The sequence below is a fragment of the Hippocampus comes genome, unplaced genomic scaffold (assembly GCF_001891065.2).
Source record: "Hippocampus comes isolate QL1 unplaced genomic scaffold, H_comes_QL1_v1.1 scaffold389, whole genome shotgun sequence".
NCBI lineage: Eukaryota > Metazoa > Chordata > Actinopteri > Syngnathiformes > Syngnathidae > Hippocampus > Hippocampus comes.
In genome coordinates this window covers 590,001-600,504 of record NW_017805068.1, presented here as the reverse complement: position 1 = coordinate 600,504, position 10,504 = coordinate 590,001, and the positions used below count along the sequence as shown (strand labels likewise).

The window sequence follows — 10,504 nt, the reverse complement described above, 5'->3', positions numbered from 1 at the left end:
ATATATATTTTTTTTTTTTTTTATCTCTCGCTCAAACTGCTCACAATAATATGCGAGTTTTATGGAGACGATATTTGCTTCTGACCGGTATTACCGTTCTTTGTAAAGGCTGCATTATGATACGGCCAAATAAAGTTTGTATCATTATAAGCCCACCGATAATAAACATCGAGCTATTTTCTGGATGTAACAACGTTTCCATTTGTATCAGGAGCAGTCACGCTCAAGTGAGCTGACGTGTTGTCATCGCTACGCACATACACGCACAATGGATAACGTGTGCTTTCTGCACAATACAAAAAAAAAAAATGAGGCCTCCCTCAACATAATTGCCTTTAATGTTTCTCATAAATCGTAGCCCACTGCATGGACACCAGTTTGTGTGTTTGGGCGTTTTTCTTTTGGCTATGAGAAACATTTCAAATCCCTGACACCCCCTGATGAAAGTCTCTCATTACAGCACAAATAAACAATCCGGATGTATTCACACATCCATTTGTTTGAGTGCGTAAGCACAGTGAGTGGGGAGGTTCTGAAGCACAATTTACATAGAAACACCTCAGAGGGAAATTGGCATGATGGAATTGGCTGAATGTGAATGCGCATTATGCATAGGCACAGCGATAACCCCGACAAACACAAACGAGTACGACGCAAAATCCTACACGCTCGCAGACATTTGACGACGGTCGCGTTTAACCAACCTGGCGACATGCTCGCGCACAGAGATACAAGAATGGGGATGAGAATGCAGCGGGGGGGGGGGGGGGGGCAGTACTGCGGATTCCGAGTTGAGGCGCTGCCGTTGGCGGCTCAGTCCGTGACCCAGATACGGCGCGGCACACTGCATTCCTAATGGTCCATTTTGATCGCCGACACTCTCGTTATCCTCAAGCCGGCTGCCGGCGCCCATCGCAGGCACGCAAAGTTGGGATTCGGCAGACGCAGCAACCAAAAAGTATACTCGGTCCTTTTGATGATGGCAACCGCGACTGCCACTGCACGACACAGAGTGGCGGATACGGTACCTGAGAACGTGCACTGTGGTGTCACTGTTGTTGGGTTAGATATCTTAAAAAAAAAAAAAAAAATGTCGGGAGGAGTATTCAGAACAACTTTCACCACAGAGAGTAGAAACCGTAATTGAGAGTTGTGGATTCAAAATAAATATGTACGGTACTGCGCAGAATTCTAATCTGATTTAATGTTTGGATATTTATTTATACTTTGGTCATTTTATTTAGTCTTTTTCTCCTTGGAATTGCTTCCTGTCTTTGTGATGTAGTCAAGAAATTATTATTGACTTATTTCCAAGCCGCTCTGCAAAAACAAACAAACAAACAAACAAAAAAAAAAATAGCCAGTCAAGGCCATTTTGTGTCTCGTAGACTGACTTTGGAATACAGGCATGGACACACACTGCTCTAAATGTTGCATTTGAGTCTGTTGAAGAGAGAAGACAGCAGAAGCACTGATCCGTGATATGCATCCCCCTGCCCCACCCCCTGCACCCTCCTCGGCATCCAGAGGGAGACGAGAGAGGTCTTTCTGTCAATGCCACGATGAATGTACGGGGCAGATGGGATGTGAGGAGGCGGGGAGGGATATGGGTGTGCATACCGGCGGAAAAAAAAATGGGTGGGAGTGACAGTAATTGTGAGTAAAGTGAGGATGAGCAACAGAAGAAATTTGCACAAATGCACACCGTAGACAGGGTTGGATAAATAACCTTGGACACATCCCCGTGAACAAGAATTCTATCGTTGGATTCAATGATAAATGTCCAAATTTAAAGATATCATGTTGTGTTTTCCTTCCACAATGGTGCACGTGCAACTAGCCAGAGAATAGTCGACAGGTAATTTGCACCCTCTAACATGCAGTTGTATTAAAAAAAAAAAAAAAAAAAAAAAAAAACAAAACGATGTCATCTGAGTTTTTCGAGTCAAAAGCCGAAGGCTATTTTTGTTTTTTTTTTAATCATCTGTATCGACATAATATATTGATAAAGGTCATAAGACTGACCATTGCTATATCTTTGTTATTCTTCAATGTTTTGTACACATGTACTGTCTCCTGTAAATTGTGTGCCATTTACAAGGGATCAGCTTCAGTTTGCCCAGGCAAACACCTACAAATCGATCTTCAGGACAAGGCAGAATGCCTTTGGAATGCAATAAAAAAATGTAAAAAAAAAAAAAAAAACTGAATTCACATTCTGGGTTAAAATAATGTCAGTCAATGGAAAACCATGGTCCATTACATGCCAAACACGTCAAGACATGAACAACACGAGAAGCACTATAGGTCTGCATTTAATTGGGTGCCTTTGATGAAAATCAGCGGCGTAATCCAACATCGATTGATATTACCATTGTAATTCAAAAGCAATTTTCACAGCTTACTCTTTCTCTTGCCCGCACTGTTCTCCTCTCCCTCCACCACGACCCATCTTATGGCTTACATGTCGAGATGTACGCACACATCAGCAGGTGGGAAGTCATCGGATGGGAAAGGTCATTTCAGCCAAAGGCCCCTATTTCATTACATGCTAAGCCCCCGTGGTGGGATGAGCAGACTAGCAATGAGTCCTACAGTAGCGAGTGCTTCATTTACCTTGCACATAGGGGTACATAAATACATTCTCAAATGCGAATTTCTTTTGTCTCTTCACTATAAAATCAAGCGTGACTGGCATTGCTAAGTGTAAGGCTAGCTTCCTTTCCACTTTCTTCAGAAGGAAAAAGAAATACTCGCCCATGTGCATTGCCATTTTTATTCTGTCTCTTTTGAGAGTAAAAACATGGAATTTTGATGATGCAGTATCGACATTATCAACAATAAAATACGCATGGAAGGCTTTTTTGGGAGTGGCCTGCTTTTGAATGGAGTCACTTGAGCATATATAACATATAGTTATCTACCTGCTCAAACAACAAAGTTCATGTGGCCTTTGGCTTTTGTACATCACAGTAAGCACATCTTGAGAGGAGAAGTCTGAGACAATGGTAGGTCTGCGTGCGATCCCTCGGGTGTTGTATCATTAGTAGTCGGAGGCCTAACAGGGAAGGGTGCACCGCTCCACTTAATTTGAGCTCGTTTAATAACAGACGAGAGGGTTGCGAACATCGGCTCGCCGCCCGAGACGCGGCGCGAGAGACATCTCTGGATCTCATTTCAGGTTGACAAGATTTCAGATTCAATTAAATCTGTCTTGCAGCACCATCTTTCCTCACACACAAACCAGACGCCCCCACGCTTCAAGGTCTCGATCGCCGCACCGCGTGATCATTCCAAACCTAATCACTGTGGCTTTGTCTGATGTAGGCCCATTGCTGCCCAATTTGATTCGCGTCAAACGGACAAAGGAATCGGAAGAGAACTTGGCGAGCCAAATCTTCCACTTCTTTGGTCTCCACCGATGGTTCGAACAGTCAGCTCTCATTCTCATGTGGCGGCTAAAGTCACAGAGAGTCCCGTCTTCCCCCTCCTTAATCTGATCACTTAATGTCTCTCCTTACATCTAAACACGTTAGCCTCCCGGAGAACTGAAAGTGGTGTCCAATTCGTTGAGGCCTGCAGCACAGCTGCTTCCAAGTTCGTAAAACAAGGTGTTCGCCCACCTTCCCCGCCATCTCCTGTAACATCGATGTTTGTATTTGCAATAACTACTTATGTGTCCCCTGTGATGGGCCTCGTTGCTACATGACCTGCAGTCTCACTCAGCCAAGTTTTGAGAAAGTAGCTCTGCTTAAAGTCATTGCCAGAACAGTAGAGTTATTTGAAAAAATACGGACCTGATGTCTTTAGTTGTGACTGTACTTCGGACATTGAGTTCTCTCTATAACATGTAACCGTGACAGAGGCAGCTCAGTTCATCTATTTAGCTCAACATATAAGGCAGGTCAAAGACATAATGGACAAAAATATTCATAAAACTTGGCTCATCATAGAAATTTTAATCCAATATGTGGATTTTTTTTTTTTTGTGGTCATCACGAAGCATGATGTGTGTTTACATGTGATTGCCTTTGTTGCATTACTATTGTTATTTTTCACGTCGCGTCAGCTGTACTCAACACATGATGATGAGCGAGGTGGCGCCAAAGAGGAACAATTATCATTTTTGCCCAGATTACGCCGAGCAGATGTTCCGGCCCGCATGTGGAGGTGGCTAATTGCCGTCTTCAACTCAACTGCGCCATAACACAAGCAGCATATGTGAATGTGCGTTGAGGATGACAGAGGCAAACAGTGGCGCATGGGGGTGGAAAGTCAGATTTTTATCAGGCAAGCCGGCGGAATGGTTGTGTGCGTTTATAAAAAGCCAGGCTAATGCATGTGTCATGTCGGTGTGCTAATGATCCAACGGGCTTAGCAGACATCTGCTGTTCCCACCCGCACAAGCAGAAACATTCATATGGGCTAAAGACATGGAATGGTGCAGGAACAGGCTCAGCATTTACTCTCATGCTCCACATTAGGTGGGTCATGCCTTTGTCGCATGGCATCTGTATTATAGTCAGTGAATTGCACACACGTAAGACCTCTACCACACCCACACACACACACCCACAGTGTGCTTCCACACTGCCTAAGAAAAATAAACTGAAAAAAGGCCTTCCACTTCATGTATTTCTCCACGCCCCTTTTCTCCAGCACATTTCTGGGTAGCCTTGAGTGGGAATTCATCTGTTGGGAAGAGCAAGACGAGGAGGTCCCCTGGGGTGATGGAGGGTGAGGAGGAAAGAGAAGGCGGGGGCGCGCGGCTGTCACAGCCAGCTCCGATGTCGGCTGATGGCTCGACGTCAGGCACGGTACTTATCAGAGTGGGGGCCGGGGCACTGAGGGTGTGTGTGTGTCTGCCTTTGGGTTGGAGAATTGGTGAGGGTGATGCCAGATCCCATTAACATGCCTTTTCATCTACACACATGAGGAAACATGCCTCACACACGCAGGATTCACATCCTTCTTGAAAATGCACACTAACATGCAAAAAGGTGCAGACTCACATGCAAGTAAAAAAAAAAAAAAAGGCTAAATTGCTTGGGAAGCTTTAATCCTTCCCTGCGGGCAGACAGTTTCACGATGTCGTGACTGTGCCACTGTGAAAAGCTGCCTTCTTTTCTCATTGCACTGTTCCTTTTTCTTTTTATCCCTCTTTCTCCACTCTCCCTTGGTGCCCCAGTTCACTCCAGTGCACATGCTCCCACTCTCACCCATTCAAACCCCCTGCTCCCCCCCCCCCGGACTTCCTCGCCCTCACCATGCCTTTCAATATTGCAGCTTCCACCAGCACATCTCCTTCACGCTACTTTTGTCCAGGAACGTTTTACATTTGCATAATACCAAACAATAACCACCCCCACCCCCACCAAAAAAGAGCAGTAAACAATTTTGCTATTATTTATTGAGGTTGAGAACATCCTTTGATCAGCTAAGTGACACAAAGGGTTGAAAAAAATGTACGGTAATTTTCCATTTTCCCACTGGGGTATTTTCCACGGCAATTACATACAGTATTGTGCAGTATATATGTGCATATATATATTATTCTCCATGCTGCATTGAACAACAAAACATACAAGACGTTAAATCACATATTCCAGGCATACTCATGCAGGCTTGTGGCCTCAATTGCCCTGGCAGGGGGCAGAGCAAAAAGACAACAGAATTGGTATGAGCTATCGAAGCAACATTATGCAGCCATATGCTTTTTCCACACTACAGTATACGTTGAACACTTTCCAGCAATGTTGTACATTTACAACACGTGATTAATTCATATTAAAAAAAAAAAAACATGCAGTTCATTTTAATGAAAACTGGGTCATAGTTCTTCAATAAAATGGTTCCAAATTGTCTCAATCACTAATATAGTAGGTTTAAAAAATGCCAAGGAGAGGATGACTGTGAAAATCACATTAATGGGGTCAAAGTAGCATTGTAATGTAATTTCGCATGATGATATGCGGAAATGGAGCTCCTCGAGTGCCGTCTAGTTATCAGTTTAATACTCATCCGTATACATAAGGTCAAGAAATAATGGGAATGCGGCTTTGATGAAGGAGGTCAGTCAATCAGTAGCGAGAGTCAGCGAAATGACACCTCATTAGGCATGCCTGAAGGCAGTCTCACGGGCCAGACCAAGACATCACTGCCATCGAGCACGCTAACGCAGCCCAGGGCAAAGATTCTAACAACTAAACTAATCTGATAGGTTTGGAATCTAATGATCACACATTATCCGCAAGGCAAGACATGAATAATCACAGATACTGGAGGAGTTTTGGGCTACTGAATCTTCCTTTCCACTTGCACTTTCCTATGCAAGTTTATATTTCATATTGCGGTGGTTTTGACATCATTGCCACGCATTTTGACATGCCAGGCTTCCAAGTTCCTTCCTTGTTTACGTCCTCAGAGGCTCATTTAGTTTTGGAGCCGGTGAAGACACTTTTCACCTATTTGGTTGTGTTTGTTTGAAGACATTGGATTGTATTTCCACCATTTGCTCAGCTGTCAAACACTCCCAAAATGTATCTGCCAAGCTTCAAAACTCAAGTGTGCTGTATAAACATCCAGCGTTAGGGCCATTCTTGTTTCCCTTAATGCACTCCCAATCAGGATGCCCATCAATCGGACATGAAATCCACATTCATCAGGCTGTCCAAAGGCCCTACATCCAAATGACTTGAAATTGCAGCACCGATGCAGAACTCCTTGAAACCCCCTTGGAGGGAGCGGAAAACGAGACTTGCATGGGAGAGGAATGCAGGGATAAAGAGTGACAGACACAAAACCATCGAGACATCCATTACAAAGGATTAACCTCATCAGGATGTCTTTTTTGATGTTTGGATACAACAGGGATGTGCTTACATGCGGAACTTGCTAATGTATAGCATGTGCGTGATCCGTAAGCCTGAGAGTCTTGGATTTACTGACAAGACAAAGCCTTCGTCAAGCACAGAATCTAAAATCACTGTCGGGCTTTTGTTCGTTTTGCTAAAATTGCTCCCATCACATATTTTTTTTATTATGTTGCCTCTGGCAATTTTTATAACGAGTTTCTTCTTGAAATATAAAGTTCTGCTATTTCATCTACAGGGATGCATTTATTCTCACCTCTTTTCCTTTTTTTAACTTGATAGAACTGGATTGGAGGGGAAAAAAAACATGAGGATGACAGAACAGTGCAGTGGGTGTGAGAGCAGTCAAAAGTTTTTAAGGAGGAAATAAAATCACATCCAAGGGGAGGACAGGCAGAGTTTTGAGAGTGAGAGGCATGCTAATTCAAGAGTTTCTTCCTGCTCTGCATTCAGGCGCAGGGACCAGGAGCTGGCTATGTATCGGGAGGTAAGCTAAACCCACTGTGTGTCAAATCTTAAATGGACTTGGCACTCAAAGAAAAACGAGGTGTGAAGAAGAAGTCACAAAGGGCACATGGAAGGGTCACCCGCAATCATGAAAATCACTAAACAGCCTCATGTCAGCCTCGAAAGGTTTGCCTGTACCCAACGTTATATCGACTCATTCTTGGTGCAAAAACTAGTTTTCATCACACGCGAGCCTAGAACAGAAAACAAGCAACTCTTTGACGTGTCTCAATCGTGACCCCCAAAACACACTTGTCGACTTTATTGTTTATCGCTAAGTCACGTGATACGATACGCCTGCTAATCCCATTCAAGTAATCCACACGGAAGCAACTTAAAGCACAACGAGCCTTGCAGCCCATCCATCGTTCATTTATGACCTATTTAAATGTGCACCGAATCGACTGCCTTCTTCATTTTTTTGGCAACGGTGTTCACAAACTAAAAAGCCAAACTAGCTCAAACATCTTTGATTAGGTAAACACCAAGAGAAACCACAAGAACCCCTCCCCTCAAATTGCGTAACAGTAAAAATTGAGGTACCGTATTATGTACCTTCTGTCATCTGGTGGAAGAGCAATTGATCCCCCCCACCCTTGTTGTTGTAGGCGATTGGCATCTATAAATTCACACAAAAATAATTTAAAATCAAATGAATTAACATCGGATCATTTCCCGCGGCACACCCGATGATCCCTCACGGAACACGAATGTGCCACGGCACACTGGTTTTGAGAAGCACCGGGCTACACCGCACGGCAACAGTAGCCGCCGTCAACAAAATCTTACGTTTGTTCAGTCATAAATAAAACATGTTGGCCTTATTAAAAATAATCTGTCGATCGTGCCAGAGGCTCTGAAGGTCCATATCAACGCAGCCCTTCACCTTCTCCCTGCATCCTGCTGGGTTCAAGGAGAGGAGCTCCTAATTAGCACTTCAACATTGAAGGAACGCAGACAAATTCTGTATGACCCTGTGGCAAAAAGTGTTCCATGGCATAACATAAAGCAGAAAACAATCGCTACTCAAGGCTACACAGGCAGCGAGCTCGGGTCTTACCTGAACATCTCGCCGAGCCCCTTCAGCACACCTTTCTTTGCTTTGTTTTTGTCCTTGTCTTTCTCCTTCTCTTTTTCCCGATCGGACTTCTTCCTTTCCACCTTTTCCCGATGTTTCAGCGTGTCATCTTTGGAGATGTTGCCATTGACAGCGGGGCCAAGGAAGAGGTCACCACTGGCGGACATTGAATCCTGACCTGATCGGGAGCTTCCCTCTGTGTCTTCGTCCACTTGAGTGACAACATGTGAGGGGCGAGTTAAAGAAATATCGTGAGAGGTTAGACAGACGGGATAATCCGTTAAGAAAATATTTCACCGATGTGTCGGATAATCGGGCCTGAATTTGATGGGAAGGGATGAAAGTAGAAAATCAGGATGAAATCCGGCCGGGTTAGCAATTTGTGTACACCCCAATTTAGATGTAAGTCACAATATGACTGAAAAACATCTTGTACTTGAATCCTAATATAAAACAGCGTCGACTTAATTTTTGCTCCTGATTACATCAGAAAAACCATTAAGGGAACATTTATGTCTCACGTGGTTTCATATCTTTGAGCAAAACACACAGAATGCCGCAGCCTCATTAAAGTTGAATATATTTACATTTCTCTCCTCGTGAGGTTTGGAGTCATCTGAAACTTCAGTGGGTTTACGCAAAGTCGGCTTCAAATATGTGCATTTAAGTTCGCCCCTTTGCCCACATCTGGAACTTTTTTTTTTTCTCCTTCAGCCTATTTCACATAAATTATGAGACCGAGGTAGTCATGTGGATCGGGTTTGTAATTTACATCTGAGTCTAATTCAATTCCAGACATCAAATGGAATCCAAACTCCTTAGGTGATATACGGTTGATTAAACTCAAAGTTCCCATCACATCTAATAAGAAGTGATGTGCAAAATGTAATTAATCTGTCTGTAATTATACATATAATACAAGTAATCTTGAAAAAGGCTCAGCGGGAACTTAATTGCAAATATGCTATAATCATATGATCCCGTCTTGCAATGAAATGGTTTTCTCTCTAAGATGTGAGGGTTTTATGCAACTTTTGACATGATGGAATGCCATCGAAATTGCGTGTTCGGCGGAGGAGGGAAAAAGAAGGAAGGTGTTACACAGAAACAATGACGCATCTTTTTGCCCGCACAATACTAAAGTAAATAAGACCCTTCAAGTTTTCGTTCTCTCATATTCAAGCTTCGTATCATGATTTAAACGCACCTGCTTCCAGTAGAATATGGTCATTGAAATGACCGAGATTAGCAGTGAGGTAAATACCGCTGTGGCAATGACGCTGGGTGGAATCATCACAAGAGAGATTCTGCAAGCGCATTGGTATTAAAGGCAGCCATGTTCTCTTTACGAGGCACCCCAAAGGTTTTCATTGCTTTAAAAGGCAGGGCAGACAAAGGCAATCCGATGTTTCCTCATCGTTCAGCGCAATTTCAGGAATTGAATGAGTCTTCCCCATTCAGAAATCGCAAAATTCCTTTCATACGTGAAAAAGTATGGCCATCCTAAAGACCTGACTGACAGCCCCAACTAGCCGAGGAACTTCGACAAAAGAGTCAGGAGGTAATTTGCAGGGAGAGAAAAACCACTGGAATCATTTTTGTGCCATTTTTGTGAAGCGTTCATGCTTTCAAAAATCAAGAACATTAAAGCTGGACTGTCAGTTCAGGCTATGACAGACAAGTACAATTGCTTGTCTCATTACAACACTTTTTTTTGGGTGGGGGCTCAAAAGTGCAGATATTCCTTTTCAGTTCTTTTTCAAATTCATCTTCAAAGGACACAACACCGAGTTGGACAAGAAGGAATGCATTTTGCCGAGCAGGATATCTTATGGGGACACATTTTACTTAGGAGATGCCAAATTATTATTTTATTTACATAAAAGTCTTGGAGCAGAGGACAGTGGCGGCTTATCTGTCAACTTTGACTATTAACCTCGGTGACGAGCACAAACTGGCTGCTTTTATCTAAATTGAAAAACAGAGTTATTTGAATATCACGCAGGGAGGGGCGGTGGATGCAATAAACCGCCGCGGCGGAAATCGC

The 10,504-nt window shown here is 43.4% G+C and overlaps 1 protein-coding gene across 1 annotated transcript in view; it reads right to left on the bottom strand.

Moving 5' to 3' along the window:
• Positions 1-10,504, bottom strand: part of LOC109512654 (partitioning defective 3 homolog) — a 188,856-nt gene that overhangs the window by 46,630 nt on the left and 131,722 nt on the right. The window contains exon 20 of the mRNA XM_019864537.1: positions 8,440-8,668. Within this exon, the coding sequence (XP_019720096.1) occupies positions 8,440-8,668 (229 nt within the window). The remainder of the gene's footprint in view (positions 1-8,439; positions 8,669-10,504) is intronic.